Genomic DNA, 25,526 nt, shown 5'->3' with positions numbered 1-25,526 from the left:
GGGGAAAAGTGCTCCCCGCCGCTCCCCCCCCCCCACTGTTCGGTGTCCAGACCAGGCGCTTCCCAGATGCATCGGACAATGTTAGAGGGAAAAGGCGATTCTTTTCAACAGTCCAGAAAACAGGGGGACGACAATATAAATAACCGTTCTTGGATCTTCACCGTGCATTCCATTCTCAGTAAAATACAAAAACACATATTTGGGGGGGGGGGGGGCGGAAAATGAGTCGGATTCCCAACTGCACCTCTCTCCATCGCCTATCAGCTGTGCGTCAAGTGGGGAAGGGGGCGGGGCAGGAAAGCAACACAACACAAGGGGAAGAGAGAAGAGATTCCCGAAGCAGCAGCCTCAGCCCTGCTTGAACTTCCCAGGCCGCTGGGGCCCCAGGAAGCTGTCACAAAGCCGCCAGTGTGGCTGCCCATGCTGGAAGCAGAGAAGCGGACCCCGAGAACGCTCTGGGGCACCAGAGGGGGCGGTCCAGCCCCACCGCTGCCCACCCACAAGGAGAGCAGCCGCAGCCCTCCCGGGCTGTGGGGCTCTTTAAGCAGGAAGGGCCTCGGCAGTGGCCGTAAATGACGCCTGTCCCCTGCCAGAGTGGACAGCACGCCTCCAGCAAAGCCTGCGTTTTCTACTGTGGCCTTGAGCCCGAGGTCCCTGGAAGGAAGTGACCTCGGGCATTCACCCACTCCTCCCCCGGCTATGAAGGAATCCGCTCACTGATCTGAGTGAAGGGCGTGACGTTAAGTCTATACACAACACGTGAGGCTGAAAAATCGCTTCGTATTTTGGAGAGAGAAAAACATCAAGAAAAACCTTTTCAAACTGTCCGCAAGTGGCACTACAGAGTGGATGTTTTCTAAAAGCGACAGCCGAACACCACACCGGGGCTGGCGCAGGGTCAAGCCACCGCGGGTCAGCTTCCAGGGTCGCACCTCCAAGCTCCACCTCTGATCGATGCTAAGACTGCTGAAGCCCTTCAGAAGAAAAGGCCGTGTCTACTGCAAACACTACACATCTGCTACTGTCTCCACTAAGGCAAACCCTAACTAAATGATGGGTTAGGCAAGGTTCTGAGAGCTCCCAATGGTAAATGACCCCGGGGAGAAAGCACAATAGCAAGACAATTGATATGTACAGAGATCCACACCACACCACCTTCGTCTTCTCCTCCTGCGACACCGGCGACACCGGCTCCTCACGTCGGGGAGATTAAATAGCATATTTATACATATCCTTTATACACGTCTCCTCCTCCCTCTGTGAGCACACAGGTGCTTGTCCTCGCCTGGGTCCCCAAGGCCACACGTGATTAGGGGCTGCACTCTCTGCACCAGAGTCCAGTCCAGGTTTGTCTCTTGCTCAGGATCCGTTCGGGAATCTCTTAGTTTTTCCGGATGTCTGCGTACACCACAGACTCTGACTTGTTGATCTTGTCACTGTGCCGGCCGCCAGAATGGTCTAGCTGCGCATAAATGACTGGGCCCTGGAAGAGAGAAGAGGAGTGAGAGGCTTGGAGAGGCCGGGGTCCCTTTAGGTGTAGGGGCAGAGGCAATGATTTCAGTGGTAGCATAGGCTTCCCTCCCGTCAATGTTCTCAAGGAGGCTTCTCAGGCGTGGTTTGTCCAGGACTGACTCTAACATGAGCCTGGGCATTTGTGGGTAGTTGTTAACACTGCTACATGGTGATTTGTTACATTTTTCTCTCTGCTTTTGCAAATATCTGCAAATTTCTTTAACAATATAATATTCCTTCTTTAGGACTATTCATTATGTATTCATTTGAGAGGCAGAGTGAGAGAGGGATAAGAGACAGATCCTCCATCCACTGGTTCACTGTCCAAACACCCACAATGGCCAGGGCTGGCTAGCCTGGAGCCAGGAGCTAGGAACTCCATCCGGGTCTCCCACATGGGTAACAGAAACTCAAGTCCTGGGCCCCTCATTCACTGCTTCCCAGGCAGGTTAGCAGGGAGTTGGAGCAGAAGTGGAGTAGCTGGGATGCAAACCAGCACTCTGACATGGGATATGGGCAACTCAAATGGTGGCTTCACCTGCAGTGCCACATCGCCCATCCCCCTGCACCTGGGGTCAGAGGGCACTTCTACCAAGCTGAGACATATGAACTGCAGGACAGTCATGAGAGAAATGAACAAACTTGGTGCAACCCTAAAACCTAACAAATTTGGACTGGTCACTTGATATAAATATTTCAGGGGCCTGGCATTGTGGTGAAGCACGTTAAAGCCACTACTATTGCAATGCTAGCATCCCACGTGGGTGACAATTTGTATCCCAGCTGCTCCACTTCCGATCCAGCTTCCTGCCAATACACCTGGGAAAAGCAGCAGAGGATGGCCCAATGGTCTGGGCCCCTGTAACCCACATGGGAGACCCTGATGAAGCTCCTGGGCTTCTGGCTTCTGCCTGGCCCAGTGCCAGCAGTTGTGGCCATCTGGGGAGTGAACCAGAGAATGGAGGATCTCTCTCGCTCTCTCTCTAGCTCTGAATTTCAAATAAATAAATATTTAAATGTTTTTTTTCTAATGCTCTTCAATACCAGCACTGATGGCGCTAGCTCTTCTTCATTTTAAAATAAAACTAAAAAGACAGCATTCTCAAAGTCACGCTCTCTAAAGCTATAAAGAAAGGCCCTAGTTGGAATAAAGTAAGGAAGGCCCCTTTACCAGAGCAGGAAGGAAGGGGTAAAAGTCCCAGGGAGCTGTGGGGTCCAATACAGAAGGAGGGAAGGGGGCGTTACATTGTTCTCTCTGCTTTTGCAAATATCTGGGACGGGGCATGTTGCCCTCTTTGAGGGGCAGAGGTCTAAGCAGAGGCTAGGGGTGCAGACCGACAGTGGGTGCCCAGCATGGCACTTCTAACCTGGACACCCCAAAACTGTACAACAGCTCTCATCTTAAAAGAAGAGTGCAATATAACCCCAAATCGGCTTTCTCCTAATTCACGGGAATTCTTCTTGAGAAGTCCAACAACAGTGGTTTAAGCTTTCAACTCTGAGATGGAAAGTTCCGCGGGCAAAAGCATGGGGTGTCAAACACACACCCGCACCCCCGCCCAGGAGCCCTCCACACTGCACTCTTTGGCTCAGGTGCTCCACCCTCCACAAAAGGAGGGACAGACCGAGCGGAGAGAGCTATGCCACGGTGCACGTCAAAATCAAGTTCCAAAACACCACTCACGGCCCAGACCCGCGTGAACTTGGGCCGAGCTGGGGTCCGAATGTAGGTCTCCCGTGATCATGGCAGAGACCATGTGGCCTGCAGCACCTCTGTAAATGTGCAAGCATCAGTGTGTCTCTAAAACGGCACTGACAGTGGCGTCTGTGTCTTTCAGCACTGTGACAATCTGACACGGACAACGTGGGCGGTACCGACAGTCCCTGACTCACCTATTGGGAGCACTGTGTTATCCAGACACCCTGTAAAACGGATCAGGTAAATCAAATAGGCGAACCGGGTTTGTTCTTTTTTTAAAAAGATTTATTTATTTATTTGAAAGTCAGAGTTACAGAGAGAGAGAGAGAGAGAGAAGTCTTCCATCCGCTGGTTTTCTCCCAAATGGCTCCAACGTCCAGCGCTGGGCCAGGCCGAAGCCAGGAGCTAGGAGCTTCTTCCAGGTCTCCCACGTAGGTAGCTGGGGCCCAAGGACTTGAGCCATCTTCTGCTGCCTTCCCCAGGCCACTAGTGGTGAGCTGGATCAGAAGTGGCGCAGCCGGGACACAAGCTGGTGCCCACATGGGATGCCGGCGTCGAAGGCAGTGGCCTTACCCGCTACGTCACAACGAGGACCCCGGTATGTCTGTCTTTATTCCACAGATGACATTCTACATGTCCTGGGCGGTATGAACAGGTCACATAGTCAATACTAAATCACAGAGCCTTTTCTGTATGCATCTCAGAAAGCTACAAGTTAAATGCTAATCCAAAAGGAAACAAAAATAAATTAATAGGGTAGGACCTTCCCGCCAATTAAATTAAATTATGCAATTGCCTAGGTAATAAAACCCCACACTGTAATTCCTGTTAGGAATTTTAAGGTGCGTTCCCGGAAGGAGTGTGACGGGCGGTGAAAACGGTCATAAACTTTGTCCTCTGGCACATCTTGCACCCTTTGCAATGCAATGCCGCAGAGTGCGACTCAGCCTTGTGACTTGCTGTGACCAACGGAACGAGGCAGATGCTGTCATGCAGTTCCCACACCTAGACTTTTCACTTGTTTTCTGATCTCGGAACCCATAGAGGCACCCAGCTACGCGAAGCTCAAGTGAGCCTCCTGGCTCTTGAGACACACGTGGCCCAGCTGACAGTGGCCTGCCAACTGTCAGGCCGCGAATGAGACCACTGTAGACGGTCCAGCGTCCCGCCAACTCTCTAGCCAGCTGCAGGTGCATCAGTGAGCCAGCAGAGATCAGCCGAACCGACGCAGACCAGAAGATCTGCCCAGCTGATCCACAGAACGGGAGCCAAGTAAATGGTGGCATTTTAGGCCACTACATTTCAGGGTGGTTTGTCACACAGCGGTGGATAACTGACGCACTGCAAGGGGAAACGGAAAGCGCACGGCAACCGGAGAAGAGAAAGGACATGAACTGTCCCTGAATCAGTCAGGGCTGTCGGACACCAGAAGGTCTGAGTGGGAGGCAGCGCTGTGCAAAGCAGAATACAACAGCCTGCTGACCGTGACCCCTGCTGTTGATGAGCTGGGTTTTCTTCAAGTGCTACACTGTCTGATGTTTCCCTTCCTGCCTTTCCTCCTTAGAATGGAATAAGGACTTAACTCATTGGCTTTGTTAACTCACTGCCTGCAACGGGCAGCCCGTACGTGATCCAGCAGGCACTGGACGAAGGGACGGATAAGCTAACAGACCTCAAGAACTGCTGGGTGTGGACTGAGACCAGGGATCTGCTCATGGGTCTTGCTCCAGCTGGAACAGCCCCGAAGTCTGGTTCTCAGTGCTCCTTGAGGGCCAGTGAGGCTGCTCAGACTTCACTTGAACTAAACGCACCATGGCTAAGACGGTCACTTTAAGTATGGAAGACCAAAGGGAAACCACCACACCACCACCATTGTCACCACCTGCATTCCCCTACTGTTTACAATGTCCACCTTGGCACTCACCCTCCCCTCATCCCTTTTTTTAGGGGGGGCAGGGCGGTTGGAGGGGAGACCTTTTCCATAAAGAATTACAATAATCAAGTGAAAAAGTTGGATATGTTTTCCCCAACTACTTACTACATAGAAAAGTCTTAATTACTGAAAATGTTTCAAGGAACAATCTGCTTGATGTAGGTCTATTTTATAAAAAATTTATTTATTTATTTGAAATGCAGAGTTAGAGAGAGAGAGAGATCTCGCATTTGCTGATTCACTCCCCAGATGATCACAATGGCCAGGGCTGGGCCAGACTGAAGCCAGGAGCTTCATCCAGGTTTCCCATGTGAGTACAGGGGCCCAAGCACTTGGGCCACCCTTTGCTGCTTTCCCAGGCCATTAGCAGGGAGCTGGATTGGGAGTGTGCAGCCAAGACTCAAACCAGCACTCATGGGATGCCGGTGCTGAAGGTGCTGCCTTAACCTCCTGTGCCACAGCACCAGCCCCATAGATCTATTATTTTAGCTACAACTAGAGATAAAATTAGCTCTGAAGGGCTGGCGCTGTGGCGTGCTGGGCTGGGCCTCCACCTGTGGTGCTGGCATCCCATATGGGCACCAGTTTGTGTCCTGGCTGCTTCTCTTCTGATCTAGCTCTCTGTTTATAGCCTGGGAGGGCAATGGAGGATGACCCAAGTGTTTGGGCCCCTGCACCCATGTCGGGGAACCTGGAGGAAGCTCCTGGCTTTGGATTTGCTCAGCTCCCACCACTGTGGCCATTTGGGGAGTGAACCAGCAGGTGGAAGACCTTTCTCTCTGTCTCTCCCTCTCTGTGTCTGTAACTCTACCTCTCAAATAAAGAAAATCTTTAAAAAATTTCTCTCTGAATTCTACTTGTATGAAACTTATTCTAATAGGAAAACAGACTGGAGAAGGTTAGGGGAAAAGAACCAAGAAAGAGGGTTCTAGCACAAAGACCTGGCTCTAAATACATATGAATCACCCAGAAGTCATCACATTATGTCCTGGAGCACACCTTGCATCATCTCTATAGCTTTTAAGAATTCTATTCTGGGGGCCAGTGCTATGGAGTAGTGGGTAAAGCTGTTGCCTGCAGTGCTGGCATCCCATATGGGTGCCGGTTTGCATCCTGGCTGCTCTGCTTCCGATGCAGCTCTCTGCTACGGCCTGGGAAAGCAGTAGAAGATGGCCTAAATCCTTGGGCCCCTGCACCTGCGTGGGAGACCCAGAAGAAGCTCCTGGCTCCTGGCTTCAGATCCACACAGCTCCAGCTGTTGCAGCCATCTGGGGAGTGAACCAGCGGATGGAAGACCTCTCTCTCTCTGCATCAGCCTCTCTGTAACTATGCCTTTCAAATAAAATAAATAAATCTTTTTTAAAAAGAAAAAAAGAATTCTATTCTGGTCCATCAGATATTAGCAGGGGTAGGAAACCTTTTTTCTGTCAAGGGCCATTTGGATAATTATAACATCATTTGTGGGCCATACAAAATTATCAAATTAAAAATTAGTCTGCTATAGATTTACTGAATTTTTGAGTCCTGCCTGTGGTTGCCTGGGCAGGGCCAGACCAAATCATTCTGTGGGCGTTTATGTGATCCACAGGTCAGAAGTTCCCCATCCCTGCCTCAGAGGAATGATGCCCCACACCCTAGCGCAGTAACACCAAGAAAAGAACACCTGCTTCCTCTGTGTACTCACTGCTGACAAAACTCCCTTTTCACTACTTGTTTCCTTGCTTTTTAAAAAAGTGAAACAGAAAACTGAAACATAGCTATGCATTCTGATTCTCTTTGAGATAAAGACTAATACTGATTGCCAAAATGTAGTTGAGAAAAACTGGACAGGCAAGATGGAATAAACATGTGCCCTGGAGCCAGACAGATTGAGGCCTGACGCCAGCTCTGACACCAACTGCTAACTCTGAGCAGGTGATGCAACCTCACTAGGCCACAGCTTCCTAGTAAAAGAACTTACTTCACACACACACATAATTCACTTGTGTGTTTGAGAGACAGAGGGAGAAACAGAGAGGAGAGAGAAACTCCCACCCGCTGGTTCACTCCCCAGACACCCACAATGGCTAGGACTGGGCTGGAGGCCAGAGCCAGGAGTTAGGAATGCAATCAGGGTCTCCCCAAATGGGTGTCAGGAACCCAATTACTTGAGCCACCACGGCTGCTTACCAGGGTGTGCATGAGCAGGAGCCACAGCCAGGAATCGAACCCAGGTACGACACCTGCTCCCTGTTATTTTAAGTTAGGTGTTCTGTTTTCCAGTTATAAGAAAACTAGTTACCAAGACAGATGCCTGCCTGGCATCTTTTATAAATTGCATCTTTTATACATTTCTCTCGTAGGGGACCAGCATTCTTTTCTTTCTTCGGGTAAAACCACATGAGTTATTTACTCATCCGAACAATAATTACCAATCTCTTTAGGGTCTGAGGTGACGCCTGCAGATGGGAAAATGGAAGGAGCATGTTATGACAGAACTCCTGGAAGAAAGCGGCTGCAGGCCTGCATGGACAGCAACTGCCTAAACTTGTCCTTCTCCAACACAGCATACCAGAGGCCCTGATAATTAAAAATGTGCGAATGAGAGGGGCTTTAGAGAGGAACTAGCCCCCACCCACGACTTCAGATGAGGGAACAGATGTTGAAGTTAAGCAATTCTCTCATTAGTTAGTTTCCAGCTTCAACACTAGTGTTCAGTAGTGGGTTTTTGCACACCAAAATGCCACCCTGGAGTTTATTTAAATACGAAAATTTCCTCAAAGTTGTTTTGCCGGAATATTAAAAACATTGTCTCTACATAATGGAAAAATCTAAATTGGACCTAAACCTTCCGGAATACACCAAGTTTCTTGAGGAAGGCACTGGGCGTGAGTCACCCCTACACTTCCAGTGACAGCTCACCCTGCGTGTGTGGCAAGCACTCAAACACCCACGAAAGTGATGAGAAGGCAGCCCAGGGGATGATGACACTGCTAAAAGAAATGCTATGCTTGGCTGTTCTCAGTGTGTAAAGGTATTTGTCACTCTCACAAATTTCCTAATGAGATGAACTTATTAGGGCTGGTGTAGTGGTGCTGTAGGTTAAGCCACTGCCTGTGATGCTGCCATCCCATACGGGAATGCAGGTTAAGTCTTGGCTGCTTCACTTCTGATCCAGCTCCCTGCTAAGCACCTGGGAAGGCAGCAGAAGATGGCCCGGGGCCAGTGCTGCGCTGCAGCGGGTTAAAGCCCCGGTCTGCAGTGCTGGCATCCTATATGGGCGTTGATTTGGGTCCTGGCTGCTCCTCTTCCGATCCAGCTCTCTGCTATGGTCTGGGAAAGCAGTGGAAGATGGCCCAAGTCCTTGGGCCCCTGCATCCACATGGGAAACCCAGAGGAATCTCCTGGCCCCTGGCTTTGGATCAGTGCAACTCTGACCATTGCAGCTATCTGGGGAGTGAGCCAACAGATGGAAGACCTTTCTCTCTCTCTCTCTGCCTCTCTGTAACTTTGCCTTTCAAGTAAATAAAATTAATCTTTAAAAAAAAAAAGAAGAAGAAAATGGCCCAAGTCTTTGGGAGGCTTCTGACACCCCTATAGGAGACCCGGTGGAATTCCTGGCTCCTGGCTTTGGCTTGGTCAGCCTCAGCTGTGTGGCCAACCAGTGGATGAAAAATCTCTCTTCCCCTCACTCTCCCATTACTCTCTGCCTTTCTAACAAATAAAATGAATCTTTAAAAATAATATGAATATGTCAGATCAAGTAAGTTTTTTTTTTAATTATTTATTTATTTATTTGAAAGAGAGAGAGATCATCCATCCACTGATTTACTCCCCAAATGGCTACAACGGCCAGAGCTGGGCCAGGCTGACGCCTGCAGCCAGGAGTGCTTGTGGGTCTCCCAGTGGGTTGCAGGGGCCCAGGGACTTATGTCATCTTTTGCTGCTTTTCTAGGCACATTAGCAGAGAGCTGGATCAGAGTGGAGCATCTGGGTCTCAAACTGCTGCCCAAATGGGATACTGGTGCTGTAGGTCATGGCTTAACCCGCTGAGCCACAGCGCTGGCCCCTAGTTTTTCTTAAACTGAGAACCTCTTTTCTGTCTATGAAGAACCTGAAGATAATGTATATCGTAAGGATTCTGATGAGAACAATTTCCATGAAACTCTGAAACAGCAGCAGCTCAGACACATCGACTGAAGGGAGCGCTGTCAGATGATGTAACAACATCCACTAGGGCCACTTGCTAGGGAGCCTAGGAACTTCATGGATTATCTGAAGCAAACTCTCTTTAAAAAAAATTTTTTTTAAAAATCTAATATGAAAGGTAGAGAGACAGAGATAGAGATCTTCCAGGTTCACTCCCCAAATGCCTGCAACAGCTGAAGCTGGGCTAGGTCAAAGCCAGGAACCCAGCATTCAATCTGTGTCTCCCACACCGGTGGCAGCTACCACCACCTGCTGCCTCCCGAGGTGCATATTAGCAGGAAGCTGAATCCGAAGTGGAGCTGGGACTCAAACCCAAGCCCTCTTGTATGAGATGCAGTCAGTCCTTGTGCCAAATTCCTGCCCCGAAAACAAACTTTCTACCCCTCGGACAGTGTCCCCTGTTATACCAAAGCTTGCCCACTAAAGCAAATCTAAATAGAAATCTGCCAGAACACAAGGCCCACTTCAACGTCTTTGCAAGAATTTATCGGCAGAGGATTTACAAATTCTAGGAACAGGTAAGGCAGAGAATAGTTTTAACAACAATTACATCTTTAAGGAAAAAGATACCAATCTGCCCCGAGACCGAGTAAGGCTAAGAACACCTCACGTGCACGGCACCGGAACAGAGACCCTGGCTCGCACTCGCAGCACGGTGGGGCGAGGGGAGGCCTTCTGTGGGCTTGAGCTGAGCCGGGGGTGGGGTAGGGGTGGGAATCAAGGGCTCGGCCACAGGCACATCCCAACCTTACTCTCAAAGCTGACCTGGCGTTGAGAACACAGATGCTGAAAGGCAACGTACCCTTCACCACCCTTCAGAAAACACGATTACAAGGTCGGACCTGGGCAGAAACCTCAGGGTTCACAAGGAAAGGAGCCAGAGTCTCTGACTCCAGGCCAGCAGGGTGAGGTGTCAGCCCTGAGGCCTGTAGGGGCCGCAGGGAAGTCCACACACTGACCACAGGGCCCGCCCCCTGACTGCCTGCACTCTGCTCCCAAGCAGGAAACTGGATGGCTTCTTTCTGAAGACTCAGGAGTTTCCACCCTCAAACTGACAGTGAGACACTCCTCAATGAGAGTCAGCCAGCACCCCACACCGTGAATCCCACTACTTACTAAGCACGTTTTTAGCACACAGAGCCTCTAAGCGGGATGAGTGCCTTAAATACGAATGACTAAGTAGGACACCGAGTATATGGTAGCTTCTATTGAAAAAACAGAAATTATAAGAGAAAAGGGAATTCAAAAGAAATAGGAAAATCAAGTCATTGAAGAAAACATAAAACAGAAGAAAAACATAATATACTCAAAGTGATGACACCTGAAAACAAGTCTATGGCATTATAATCAGAAAATAAGAAAAAGCTCTTGAAAAATATTTAAATGATACCAGAAGTTAAATCTTCAAAGTGGGAAGATTAAGTGGCAAAAATCTTCTAAAACACAGAACAAAATTTCTAAACAGAAAAAAATTAGAAAATTAAAGGACTGATCTAGGAGGTGGTCCAAGCCTAATAGAAATTTCTGTAAGAACAGAAAATAAAAGGAGGTACATTGCAAGAAATAAAGGAAGAACATACCCCCAAAAATAAGGACACAGTTTTCAGATGGAAAGGGCCCACTGAGCAAAACTAGCATCATGAATACAGACACTCAATTTTACAAAACGTCAGCACACTAAGGACGAACAAGATTCTGAGAGTGAGAGCAAGAGGAGACCCACACAAAGGGGCAGGACCCAGAACAGGGCCAGCTTCGAGTTCCAGGGCGACACGTCAGGAAGATCAGCAGAGCCGCACAGCTGCAGGAAAGTGATTTCCCAGGTGGAATCCTACTCGACCAGATTACCAGCCACTCTGGGGGAGGAGACAGTTTGACACGTGAGAAGCCGTGTGCTGCCGTACGTTTTGAGATCAGAAGTGTGCAATGTGTCTCAGAAGGCTGGAGTCAAGGCGGCAGCAGGGCCGCATTTCTCGTTTCCCAGCCTGCCCAGCTCCGCGGTTGATGGCCTCTTCCTCCCGCCTCAAGGCTGGCAGTGTAGCACCTGCCACCTCTCTTACTTGGACCTCCCTCCCTTCCTCCTACAAGAAGCGTAGTAACAGGGCTCACCTGCTAATCCAGGAAAATCTCCCTTTCTCAGGGCAGTTTAATTACACCTGTGAAGTTCCTTCCGCTATGTTATCAACCAGATTATATTTATAAGTATGTATGTTGTGATATATTACCACCTAGAATAATAATTACTCTGCCTGCTACACAGAGTCTCAACGTTTTTACTTCCTGTGCATTCTTTCTCAAGAAGTTCCAGACAATATGTTCCATTATAATGTGGGAATGAACGGAGAACAATGAAGACCTGGGCTCTAAGACAGGAATAAAGAAAATTCCTTTCAAGGGAAGCCAGTGATGACAGCTGGGGAGCAGCCTAGAGTGCCCCGGAGCCAGAAGATGTAAACAGGTGTGTGTTTCTAAGAATAAACTGAAGTCAACAGAGTATGTGGTATCTGTGTCACAGGTTTGCTTGCATTTTTTTTATAAAGGTTTACTTACTTATGTGAAAGGCAGAGTTACACACGAGAGTGTGTTAGTAAAATGGTGCAGTCTTATCTGTGGTGCCATCTTGGGCCCTGGCCCCTGTGACCACCTTGCATAGTAGGCTTTACCACTAGTGTCAGCTCTGCCCCCACCCTGAGGGGACCCGCTACTCCTACCTCCCTGCCCACCCCCCAGCTTCCGGCACACGTGCTCCCTCCTCACCCCTCCCTCTCTTACTCTCTCCCCCTCTCCCCCTGGCCCATCAGGCCTCCCCCATCTGACAATAAACCTTTCCTCCGGTGTTTGGTGTATTTTGTAGCAACTATTAAAATTAGCCAAAAACAAAACAAAACGTTCCCAGGAAAGAAGTTGAGGATGGCCTAAGTACATGCGCCCCTGCACTCACATGGGAGACTCAGAAAAGGCTCCTGGCTTCTGGCTCCTGGCTTCAGATCTGCCCAGCTCTAGCCATTGTGGCCATTTGGGGAGTGAATCAGCATGTGGAAGACCTCTCTCTCTCTCTCTGTCTCTTCCTCTCTCTGTGTGTGTAACTCTACCTTTCAAATAAATAAATCTTTTTAAAAAATACCATGAACTCTCAAGCAACTATCAAAGTTAGCAAAAACAAAACAAAAAAACTAGAACCAAATATACTTTCTAAAAAATAAAGCTATAAGAAAGTAAATCTTAAAACTTTAAAAATGGGCGCATTCTGTGGTATAACAGGTAAAGCCGCCACCTGCAGTGCTAGCATCCCATATGGGCACTGGTTTGAGTCCTGGCTGCTCCACTTTTGATCCAGCTCGCTGCTATGAGCTGGGAAAGCAGCAGAAGATGGCCCAAATCCTTGGGCCCCTGCACCCTCATGGGAGACCTGGAATAAGCTCCTGGCTCCTGGCTTTGGGTCGGCACAGCTCCCATCATTGTGGCCACTTGGAGAGTGAACCAGTGGATGGACGACCTCTCTCTCTCTCTCTCTCTCTGCCTCTGAATTTCTGTAACTCTGCCTTTCAAATAAATGAATAAATCTTTTTTTTTTTTAAAAAAAGCTTCAAAAATAGGCACATTTAAAAATGGATACAGCTAAAGAAACAAGTGAACTGAAATACAGAGATGAAGAAATCGTGTTGGCAACAGGAGAGACAATTTGACGGGAATAATATGCTCTATAAAGGACAGAGTGAGATGGTCTAATACACGTCTAATTAGTTATTCCAAAAGAACATAAATAGATAAAATGGAAAAACAAAAATTTCAAAGCGATGGTGACTGGGGATTTTCTAGAATTTACTAAAGACAATAGCCTTCAGGTTTAGAGATCCCAGTGAAATTCCAAATAGGAACAACAAAAGGTTCTTTATAAATAAAGAGTACACACAACGCAGAACACCAAAGGCTTACAGCAGATACGAAAAGCAACCAGAAAGGGAGATTATTTATAGGGTGCTTAGAGAATGTCTGCTGACTGTTCACCAGCTATTATCTTTATTATTTCTTCTGTCTGCCATACTATGTGGTGTTTAATTTGCCCTTCTTTTCTAGTTTCTTCATAGAAGCCTCAATCATCAATTTTAGGACTTCATTCTCTTCTTTTTATTGTAAAGATTTATTTATTTATTTGAGAGGCAGAGTTATAGAGAGACAGGAAGAGACAGAGAGAGAGAGGTCTTTCATCTGCTGGTTCACTCCTCAAATAGCCACAATGGTCAGAGCTGGTAAGATCCGAAGCCAGGAACTTCTTCTTGGTCATCCACATGGGTGCAGGAGCCCAAGCACTTGGGCCATTTTCCACTGCTTTCCCAGGCCATTAACGGGGATCTGGATGGGAAGGGGAGCAGCCAGGACTCGAACCAGTGCCCATATGGGATGCTGGTGCCACAGGCAGAGGCTTAACCTACTACACCACAGCACCAGCCGCTTCATCCTCTTCAAATAGAAGCAGTTAATGCTACAAATCCTCAAAACACTGCTTTAGCTATAACATAAATTTTGATATAGTGTGTTGCTGTTTTCACTCAGAATATTTTCTTTTTTTTTTTTTTAAGTGTCTTTTTTAATTGAAAAGCTAACAAACTGTCTAGTTACATTTCTCCCCACCCCCAAAACCACAAACCAGGTAGTAACTGAGTCTTCTAGGCAATATACTCAAAGCTGAGAGGATTAAAAATAAGAACAAGTCCTCAGATCCAGTTAAGGGAGCCCTGCTACACACAAGCTGATCAGTGCCAGTGGTCCTGACTGACCGTGCAGCTGAAAGACATCCTAATGGGCCCACTCAGAACGTTTGTTTCAAGTAGCCTCTTTCCAGTTTCCAACTCATGAATAAAGATAATATTTTTTTAATTCTATTTCAGAAAACTTTTTGGAAGTTGTTTTATTTACAATGCCAACTTTTAAAAGATCACTCAATTTAACTGGACAATAAACCAGGCAGCAATCACTCTGCGAGAAGAGAGGAAGCCCCAAATGCCACTTTCTATCGAGAACCCACAGTTCAGTTTTATTCAGAGCAAAGTAAACAGGAACTTTCAATCATACTAGAAGAAACTCGGGTTCGGAATCTGTACTCAAGCTACACATGCAGTGAGGACAATATTCTGCTAAAACAAATGATTTGCTGCTGCATTTGTCTACGTTTGCCTAATATTAACAATTATAGACAGAGCAGTGCAACTAGTATTTGGAACAATCCTTACAGTGTCACAGTGTCAGGCACAGCGTTTCACTTCTCTTCACACCACTGGTTCTCTTTGCGTACCTGGGCTGCTGCTTCTTCAGTAAAGTCGTTCTTAATGTTGAAGGTCTTGCGAATCTCCTCAGGAGTCTTCCCCTTGATCATATTGGCAACAGTCCTGCACGTAACGTCCAGCAAACCTTTGGTGTCTAAGTAGTTTGCAGCCAGAATAAGCTCCAAAAGTGTTCCTTGGTCAACTTTCAGGAATTCCTGGTCCCAAACAGGGACATCATCCGTTCGCTTTTCCTTGTTCTCATCGTCTTCAGGAGGAGGAGGATCATCCTTGTGGTGAGTGCACCACTGAATGACCTTTTTTAATATTGCTGCATTAACATTTGGTAGAGGAACCGGGTCATCATCTCCTTCATCATCCATCCCCAAATCTTCCAACATGGTCTTGATAGTCACAGACTGTTTAGCAATTTCTGCATCAACTTCAAAAATCTCTCCATCAGAACTCTGCAACTTTATTGAAGGCATGGTGTTCGGCTTTGAGGAGCCGGCGGGCCGGAGGCTGATGAGAGAGGGGCGGCGTCAACGCAAGGAGAAGAGAAAGGCGGACGCAAGGCCACGCCCACTCAGAATATTTTCTAACTTTTTGTGACTTCTTGTTTTACTCGTAGGTTATTTGAGACTTTCTAGGTATCTTTCTGTGGATTTCTGTTTAATTTCATTGTGGCCACAGAATGTACTCCACGTAATTCCAAGCCCTTACATTTCATAAGATTTATTTAACGGCTCATAATATAGCCTTTTGGTGATGATTTCAGGAGCATTTATACATGAATAAATCTGCCGCTGATGGAGGATTATTTTAAAAGCGTCCACTAGGTCAAGTTGGATCCAGGGTTGTTCAAGTCTTCTGTATCCTTTCTGATTTTCTGAACACTTGCAATTACTGAGACAGGAGTGTTGAAACGTCTATGACTGTGTTATGAATGTTTCTCTTTTCAGCTCTCTGAATTCACTTCATTTACTTTGAGTAGGACTGGTATATCTTCTTTATGAATCAGTCACTTTATCTTCATGAAAAGTCCTTATTTACTTCTGGTAATATTTGTTGTTCTGAAGTCTATTTTGATACCAGCACCCAGATTTCTTTTGATAGGCACTAGTACATTTCATTTTCCATTCTTTTCCTATAAAACAACTGTAGTAAAATGTGTTTTATGTAAAATTTACCATCCTGCTTGTTTTTAAGAGGACAGCTCAGTGGTCTTAGGTACATTCATATTGTTGTATCATCAACCTCTAGAACTTTTTCATCTGGCAAAACAGAAACTATACTTACTGAAAGCAACAACTCTTCATTCTCCCTCCCTCAGTCCCCCAACAATTGCCATTATGTTGTCTCCCTGAATCCGACTACTCTAGGCACAGCATGTCAGTGGAATCACACAGAGTTTGTCTCTAGATGCCTATTTCACTCACTACAGTGTGTTCAAGGTTCATCGATGTTATAGCGTGTGTCAGCATTTCCTTCCTTTTTAAGACTGAATATTCTATTGTTCATATATACATTTTGTTTATCCATTCATACATCAGTGAATATTTTGAGTTGCTTCCACCTTTTGGCCATAGTGAAAAATACTGCTATACAGATGGGTGTAAGGACCAGCACTGCGGCATAGTGGGTAAAGCTGCAGCATCCCATATGGGCAGTGCCAACACCCCATATGGGCGCTAGTTAGAGTCCCAGCCGCTCCACTTCTGATCCAGCTCTCTGCTATGGCCTGGGAAAGCAGTAGAAGATGGTCCAAGTCCTTGGGCCCCTGCACCCAGGTGGGAGACCTGGAAGAAGCTCCTGGCTCCTCCTGGCTTTGGATCGGCCCAGTTCCGGCCATTGCAACCATTTGAGGAGTGAACCAGCAGATGGAAGACTTCTCTCTCTCTCTACCACTGCTTCTCTGTAACTCTGCCTTTCAAATAAATAAATTAAAGGAACTTGATGCCTACATCATTGACCTCACCTCATCTCATCACGCAAGCATTGTTGCTTCCCCATTATCCCAGGGAGAAAGGTGAGTAGAGTCAATAAAATATTTTTAAAGAGACCAGATTCAATACCTTTTGTATAGTACATTTTTAGAATTATTATATCTTATTATTACTTACTATTGTTAATCTCTTACAGTATATAATTTATAAATTAAACTTTATCATAGGTATATATGTATAGGAAAACACGCAGTCTATACAGGGTTTGGAAGCATTCGTGGTTTCAGGCATCCAGTGGGAATCCTGAACTATATCTGCCAGGAATCAAGAGGCTGCACTTGTTTTTCATTTGCTCTATCTTTTTGCTCCTTTCCCACCCCTTTACTGCTCACTTTGAATTAACTTTTTCAATAACTCCATTATAGCTCCTCAATTGGCTTATTCACTATACCACTTACTTTTTTTAAAATATTTATTTATTTTTGAAAGTCAGAATTACAAAGAGGGACACACACACACACACACATACAAGCTTTTATCCACTAGTTCACTTTCCAGATGGATGCAACAGTCAGCCTTGGGCCAGGCCAAGCCAGGAGCTGCATCCGCGTCTTCCATGTGGGTGGCAGGGGCCCAGACACTTGAGGCATCTTCTGCTGCTTTTCCCAGGCCATTATCAGGGAGTTGGATTGGAAACGGAGCAGCCAGGACATAAACTGGTACCCATATGAAATGCTGGCATTTCAAGTGGTGGCTTTACCCACTACATCACAAAGCCAGCCCCTGCACTTCTCTCTCTCTTTTTTTTTTCCCAGTATTTGTCCTAGGATTTGAGTCAGAGTTTTATATATATATATATATATATATATATATATATATATATATAAAAAATATATATTAGGGTTACATATATACATATACACAGAGAGATCTTCCATCCATTGGCTCACTCCCCAAGTGGCCACAATGGCCGGAGCTAGGCTAATCTGAAGCCAGGAACTGGGAGTTCTTCCAGGTCTCCCATGTGGTGCACTTGGGCCATCTTCCGCTGCTTTCCCAGGCACATTAGCTGGATCAGAAATGGAGCAGCTGGGTCTCGAACTGGCACCCATAGGGATGCCAGCACTACAGGTGGTAGCTTTACCCGCTATGCCACAGTGCCAGACCCTTCAGTATATATCTTTAACCTATCACAATTTATCTTCAAATTATAATTTCATAGATAATGTAATAAGTTTACAACAATATTCTTCCAATTACTCCAATATACATCCCACCCTTTGTACTACTATTATAATATATTTTAATTCTACATATTATAATTTCATAATTGGGACCAGTGCTGTGGCATAACGAGTAAAGCCACCACCTGCAGCACTAGTATCCCATATGGGGCACTGGTTCAAGATCCGGCTCCTCCACTTACAATCCAGCTCCCTGCTAATGTGCCTGGAAAAGCGGCAGAGGCTGGTCCAAGTACCTGGGCCCCTGCAACCACGTGGGAGACCCAGAAGAGGCTCCTGGCTCCTGGGTTCAGCCTAGCTCAGCCCCGGCTATTGTGGCCACTCGGGGAGTAAACCAGCAGATGCAAGATCTCTGCTTCTCCCTCTCTCTCTGCTTCTTTGTAACTCTACCTCTCAAATAAATAAAAATAAATCTTTCAAACAAGAAAAATTTCACAAAATACTATCATTTTTGCTTTGAAGAGGCAATTTCTTTAAAAATTTTTTTTTAAATATGAAAAAGGGTCTTTCCTATTCCCCACTTATTTGCCATTTCTGGTGTTCTTTCATTCTTTTATGTAGATCCAAAATTTGATTTGGCATCCCCTTCCTTCTGCTTGAAGAACTTCCTCTGATATTTCTTATTCTGCTACTGATGAATTCTTTCAGCTTTTTTTTTTCTTCCACGTTTGAAATATATTTTAGCTAAGCACAGAATTCTAAGTTGATTATTTTGTTGCCTTCAGCAGTTCTATTGTCTTCTGGCCATGTGGTTGCTGATAAAAAGTTAGCTGTCACTCCCATCTTTGTTCCTCTATAATATCTTTTTTTTCCAGACAACTTTGGAGATTTTTCTGTTTATAACTGGTTTTAAGTAACTTGATTATGATGTGTCTTAATGTGGTTTTCTTTGTTTCTTCAACTTAAAGTTTGTTTTTCATTAAATTTATAGAATTTTTAGTTATTTCTTGAAATATTTTTAATCTTTCCTCTTCCCCTCGCAGACTCCAGTCAGTCTGCCTACTGGCTTACTGAATCACTATCTGTCTCCTCCACTCCCAGTTTTTCTCTCTCCTCATGCTTCATTTTGCAGTTTCTACTGCTATGCGCTCAAGTTTACTGCTCTTTTCTCCTGCAGTGTCTAATCCATTGTTAATAACATCCAATTATTTTTTCATTTTTATAAGTTCCATTTTGGTCTACTTTATGTATCTGTTTCTTTCCTTATTATATTCAGACTTTCCTTTTCATCCTTAAGTTTCCTTGTAAGATCTATAATACTTGTCTTAAGGTCTTTATTTATGAATTACATCATTTCTGTCATTTCTGAGTTTGTTTCTACTGAGTGATTTCTTCTGGATTTATGTCTTCTTTTCTTGCTTTTTTGTATGGCTGGTAATTTTTTATTGATGCCAGACTGTGAATTTTACATTGTTTGGTGGTTGGATTTTGTTGTATTCTTGTAAAGAATATTGGATTTTGTGGTGGTGAGCGGCTAAATTACTTTTGGATTACTCTGTTCTTTAAAGGATTCCTGTCAAGCTTTGTTATGGTGGGTCCACGGCAGACTTTACTCTGGTAAAACTTAGCTCTACTACTAAGCTGCGACCATTCTGAGCATCCCAACCAATACTCTGTGTGTTATGAGTCCTTCCACTCTGGCTGTTGGGAGCACAGGGCTTTTCTTAGTGCTGTGTGGGCTCCAGGCACGATGTAACCGTTCTCCTTAGGTGTCTCTTCCAGGTCTCAGAGAACTTCCACCCATGTATGCACAGATGTCATCAGCCAAAGGTCAAGGGGATCTCCCTCTAGATTTCTGACACTCCCAGATCTCCCTGTTTCTGTAGCTTCTCCTTTTCTGGTACTTTGGCTCATAAATCACAGCCACACTGGCCTCCCCAAACTCTGGTTTTTGCCTCGTCAATTCAGTGAGAGACAGCTGAGCTGTTCCCATCTTCCTCCCCTGCCCTGTAGTCTGGAATTGCCTTCAGGCAGTAAGCAGGGTACACGGGGCTCACATGACTTCTTTCCTTTGTATTAAGGATCATAGCACTGCACAATCTGCTTTCCAATGTCTTAAAAAATCATAGTTCCATTTTCTCTTAGCATCTTTTCAACAGGAAAATAACCTCCACTGAAACTCGCAGGCAGAACAAAAAAATTCAATGGCTTCTTGATATTATGCCTATCTGTAATTCTTATGTCTACATTTACAAACTAAGTCCCATTCACAATCCAAACTAATGAACCGAGTTATCTAAGGTATTTTATGCAATCCAATAGAGAGACAGACAAACAGAACAGGACCAGGCAATGAGCCTGATGCTGTGGTAGAGAACGTGCTATCTCCAAACCTGGGTTCTAACCCCAACTCCGTCACTACCTGGGTCAATGCTTTCAGAAATTTAACATCTTCACATCTTATTTTCTCCCTGGTAAAACAGCTTCCTGTCCTCATACAACAACTGTAGAATAAGACTACGGATACATCTACAAAACACTGTTCTTTCCTTTCCTTGCTCTTAAGTCCATACATGCTCCCCTTCCACCTCCTGCCCCCCACCCCGCCTCCCCACCCAAGCTAATATTCACAGGGCAAAGGTGTAACTTGCCAAATTCCTTAAAATGCTTACTACCTCCCAAGAGCCAAGCTGATAATAAGCTATGAAATTTCTGTTATGCCACCAACTATAGTTCAATTGGCACAGCCAAAACAGAACATCACAGTGCTAGACTCCTGTGCTAAATTCCTAACAGAAGTTATTTTTCTTCTGACTTTCTATAAAGAAAGCAAAAAAAATTTCTTGTTCATCAATCCTGTGAATCATTCAGATAAATGCTTATCTTCATTTTTTTCTGAATAATTCATTTAATTTTTTTATTATCAATACCAAGAATATCAGCCTTCTCCTGTCAATTTCTTGTCTTACAGAGAACCCCATCACAGAGCCAGGTTTACCAGATGTGCTTCCTTGGGCAATTACAGAATTTACATCTGACAACATCATTTCTTAATTCTACTTGAGCCAAAGGGTTTGATGCAAACCCTTACGCAGGGCAGATTCTTCTTTGCACATCTTCCTGTAGTCTTCCGAGGCCAGCCCTTGGACACACCACACCCTCCTCTCCTCTGTCTCTTACACAGTTCAGAATCTGTTCTCACACCCAGGGAAGTGACCCAGCACCAAACTGCAGAGCCCAGCACAGCAGAGTGCAATCAGCCGTTACCTGGTGAGATCCAGAAGGCAGGCTCTTTACCAGGCCCTCTGTATCGGAGGGGGACTTCCGCGGAGCCTGCTTAACCGCTGACAAACTCTCTGATGTACTGCAGCTGATGAAATGGCAATTTGGAGAACAGATGTAAAAAAAAAAAAAAAATTAAAATAAACAGAAACAAAACTATAGATAAATGTGATGACAAGATCAAAACACACAAAACAATGGGTATCAAAATGATCTTAAAGCTATTTTCTACTCCTGACATCAATAAATGACCCGGCTGCTGGGAGAGGCACAGAACCCATCGTGGTGGAGCCTCCTCACCTACTTTGCTGTGATGACACTGAGACGCTAGTCACAAAGCAGCACCCTTAACTAAGGGCCTTTGCCTTTCTCCTGCCGGGACAGGTTAAAAGCAGCAAGTTGTATGTTCTGACGAAATCTGCTTTTGTTAACGTAAAAGGCAAATGTCTTATGAATGTATATTAAAAGTTACAGGTTTATATCCAGGCAGGTGACCCTGGCTCCTCTCATTTCCTCCACTCCCTAGTTTCCCATACTTTGCCTCCCTGTGAATACCAAAACCAAACCAAAACAACAACACCAAATCCAGGAAGTCCTGAAAGGTGAGAAAGCCTGGAATGCCATGTCCCAGGGGCTGACTGGCTCCAAGGGTAGGCAGGAGTTTAAAAACAAGCACTACCACATAAATAAATCAGGCAAAGCCAATGCCATCTAATGAGATGCATCGGCAACACAGGTTAAATCCTTTATGATGTATTTGTGTAAAAATCTGGGGGAGGGGGGAGGACCACACTTAACAGCCTCATTACTAAGACCAAAGCATACATTCTACAAACTGTGCCTTCTCTGAAACAGGAGCCTCCATGCCCTGAACGAAATGGTTTGATTATTCTAACACAGAGGGTCTGACTCTTGATAACACAACACATGTACGAAAAAAGAAAACTAGCTTGTGCACATACACACACACACAGGCACTTTACATGATGAGCACATATATCCAGATGATAACAAAACCCCTCTGTCACCTGACAGCACAATTGCATCTGGCCCTTATGTGCAATGCGTTTCCAACACGATCACGTCACGTATTGGTGGACACGCCATAAACAGCTGTTGGGTTAGTTCGAGCTAGCTGGTTAGTTGTCGACAAGGGAGATGGGCTGAATACACGCACATGAATATTAACAGCAACGGGCAATGTGATTAGTTACCATGTGTCTAGTGGGAGTGGAAGAGGACACCCAGCCCTGTTACAGTCCCAACGTGTCTTCTATGTCAGCTTTTCTTAAGAAGTGGAAGATAAGCAGGATCTGATCCCAGCACACCAAGGTGGAAAAGGCAGGGAAGGGAAAAAAACCAAAGTAAGAAGAATAGCAGCATTCATGTTGCCATGCAGGACTCTAAGGAACACCTGCTATCCCCATATTCACCAAAAGCAAGAATTACAAAGACTGGCATGTCGGCACCCTGGGTTAGCTTCATGGTGAAACCCGTGGTCCCGCTGTATGTAATCATAAAACACTCACCATGCAGGGGGCAGGACAGCAGAAGGGATGCATTCCAAGCAATACCTGAATCTGAACACTCACGCTTGTTAAAACACAGCACTCCTAAGAACTCCAGATCAGCAGAGCCCAAAGATAGAGGTTCCCACTGTCCACCAGCAAGAGAGGTCAGGACATGCAATGCTCTCTGGTCACAGTGCCCTCAGGATGGTTAGTTAGATCCGTGCACCCCTGACATGACTCATGCTACCTCCACCTGAATCCAGCCTTCGCTCCGTCTTACCATGTGAGTTCTATATAGCTTATATGGGTTAGCTTTCCAGCTAGAGTGGGGGAAAAGAGAAGGTCCTTCCATTAGACACGCACCCTGTGCTCCAAGGTGTTTCTTTTGAGAAGCCATACACCAAAAGAAAGTCTACTTTCTTCACTGCTGGTATATTTTGTTGTCAACTCTTTTTATCCCAGTTGAGGTGAATCTAAGCCAAGAATGGTCAAAGCAATAAAATGGCTAAAGCTTGGTGGTGGTGGTAGTAGGGGGGCGGGGAGGCAGTCTTAGGGAAAAAGGAAAAGCCCTAGGTCATCACACTGGGCTGGGAGCGGGGCGGCTATTTGCACAGCTTCTGGATTACAGCTTTGCATGTACCCTGCTGACAAGGAACCGATATGCGATTATCGCCAGGAAACTCAAATGAAAGCCTAAAATGGGGGTGGAGCTTAAGAACACCGACTGCAGGGCGCGTGGTGGTGAAACACGGAGCACAGACTGCTGAGCAGTTTGCTTCACCAAACCTAGGAAGGCAAGGCTGGATCAGCATCATATTCCACAGTTAATAGCAGGCCGCTGAGCTCTGCTTGCTCATTTGGGCGCACCGCCTGATTCGGACACGACAGCAACAGCAGCTGCTTCTTCACCAGCTTTTTTCCACAACAATACAGCAGGTTTCACAGACCCTGGTTCCTCCCTCCCCCCCAACCCATGCTCTTACCCGGTGTAGTCCCGTTTAGAGCTTTTCCTTCTGTAGAAAACAGCCAGAACCATGCTGGTGAGCAGAATGAGACCTAGGACCACAGCAGAAACTATACCCACCACCACCCAAACTGGAAACTCGGGCAAGCTCTCTAGAGAAAGAACAAAATCATTTTAAGGTACATTGCTACAGAGGGAACACATGGAAGCTTATTACATTAACAGCAAGTGCCTTCCCTTAGCAGTCCCCACACCCTTGTCAATGCTCAAGTTATCTAACTGATGACATAGAAATGTTAGCTGAAAAAGATGAACTGCAGAACGAGGTACCCACTGCCCACACCCACAACCTCTCTCAGTGCTCCACAAAGAAAAACTGGAGATGCAAATTTCTCTCCACCTATTCCCCAACAGTGCAAATTATTTCAAACTGAACCTACATTTTCTGCTCAGTCTCAAAAAAAAGGGAAAAAATAATGATTGTTTTTGGAAATATTAAAACTTTCTCCCGGGCACCATGACAACAGCATTACTGTCCTTCCACACTGCCCACTGCGTTTGACCACAATTAATCTGGTCTTCCTTCTAACTGGCAATGAAAAGTTAATACTCTTCAAATCAAATCAGCAGGTAAATAAACGGAGACACTGGCCACCTAGTGGGATTGAGCCGCAGCTCCCCGCCACACTCACACGCACCCCAGGTGTGTGTGGTAGAGCCACGGGCCCACAGAATCATGGAGCACAGCTGTATGGTAAAGCACTCCCTTCAGACATACCCTAAAAGGGGACTCATATTCTCCAACTAAACACAAGAAAAAGGGGACTGTGTTGGCACTGTGAAAATACTCAATTCGGAAGTACCTTTTTCTACGACATACAGCCTAATGTGTCCAGGTTGAACCACGATGTCAGGAGGGTTTTTGACATCACAGATGTAGGTGCCGTTGTGTATAAACTGCATGTTTTCTATGTTGATCGACGCGTCTTTCTTGTCAAGGTCTCCGGCCCAGCTGATTCTGTCCTTAAATGGTGGATAATTCCCGAGGTAAACTTGTCCTTGAGAATAGTGGAAAAACTGCAATTAGAAAAAGCAAAACAAACAAACAAAAAAGTTATTCTCAAAGACAGAATTTCTAAGCTCTATAATAGGTATGCTGTAAAAAGTTATCTTAAAAAAAAGGGTAGATTATTTATTTGAAAGGCAGAATTACAGAGGGAGGGAGAGAGAGAGAGAAAGAGAGCAAGAGGGGGAGACAGTGAGATGATCTGTTGGTTCACTCCCCAAATGGCTATAATAGGTGGGCTGATCCAGGAACTCCATCTGGGTCTCCTACATACATGGGTGGGTGGCAGGGGTCTAAGCACATGGAGCATCTTCCACTGGTTTCCCAGGCACATTAGCAGGGAGTTAGATATGAAGTGGAGTAGCTGAGACTGGAATCTGCATTCATATGGGAGGCTGGTGTTGCAGGTGCAGCCTAACCCACTGTACCACAACGCCAGTCCCTACAACACTCTTTTTAAAAGAGACTTCTTGGGCAGGCATTTGACCTGGTAGTTAGGCTGTCAGTTAGGAGGCCCGTGTCCCACACTGGAGCGCACGGCTTTGCCTCTGCTCCTGACTCCAGCTTCCTGCTAATGTACACTGTGCAGGCAGAAGATGATGACTCAAGTGACTGGGTCCCTGCCATCCATGTGGGAGACCCAGGCTCCCAGCTTTGCCGTCACACTGGCTGGCTGTCATGGGCGTTGGGCATTTGGGAAATTAATCAGCAGAGGAGAGCTCTCTTTCTCTGTCACCTAAACTTAAAAAAAAAAAAAGACTTCACACAGAAAGAACGCAACATCACATCAAAATTCTCAAGTTATAGAATATAAGTTAGACAAGTCTGGCCATCATCGGCTTTGACAGAACTGATTTGTAGATTATCTCCAATCCTCTTAACATCCTATTGATATCACTACTATTACCCAAATTGTTATGAAAATGGAAATGCAGATTCAAAGAAGCCATTTTCTTTTTTTTTTTTTTTTTTTTTGACAG

The 25,526-nt window shown here is 45.7% G+C and overlaps 2 protein-coding genes across 5 annotated transcripts in view; both read right to left on the bottom strand.

Annotated features, from left to right (window-relative positions):
* Positions 1-762: 762 nt before the first annotated feature.
* Positions 763-25,526, bottom strand: part of MPZL1 (myelin protein zero like 1) — a 65,803-nt gene continuing 41,039 nt past the window's right edge. The window contains exons 3-6 of one of the 4 annotated variants that reach the window (XM_062192690.1): positions 24,344-24,557; positions 23,500-23,572; positions 20,991-21,093; positions 763-1,483 (exon numbers count right to left, since the gene is read on the bottom strand). In XM_062192690.1, the coding sequence (XP_062048674.1) occupies positions 1,382-1,483; positions 20,991-21,093; positions 23,500-23,572; positions 24,344-24,557 (492 nt within the window). In that variant the 3' untranslated portion in view covers positions 763-1,381. Of the gene's footprint in view, positions 1,484-2,556; positions 3,850-20,990; positions 21,094-23,499; positions 23,633-24,343; positions 24,558-25,526 lie in introns of those variants that run through there. The other 3 variants (XM_062192689.1, XM_062192692.1, XM_062192693.1) reach the window with 3 other exon arrangements.
* LOC133760353 (S-phase kinase-associated protein 1-like) lies at positions 12,913-15,325 on the bottom strand. The gene has a single exon (XM_062192688.1). The coding sequence runs from the start codon at positions 15,079-15,081 to the stop codon at positions 14,590-14,592; it is 492 nt and encodes a 163-aa protein (XP_062048672.1). The 5' UTR covers positions 15,082-15,325; the 3' UTR covers positions 12,913-14,589.

This window comes from Lepus europaeus, chromosome 5, assembly GCF_033115175.1.
Source record: "Lepus europaeus isolate LE1 chromosome 5, mLepTim1.pri, whole genome shotgun sequence".
In the NCBI taxonomy this organism is placed as follows: Eukaryota; Metazoa; Chordata; class Mammalia; order Lagomorpha; family Leporidae; genus Lepus; species Lepus europaeus.
Note: the sequence above shows the minus strand (reverse complement) of the source record. Positions and strands in the feature narration are given on the sequence as shown.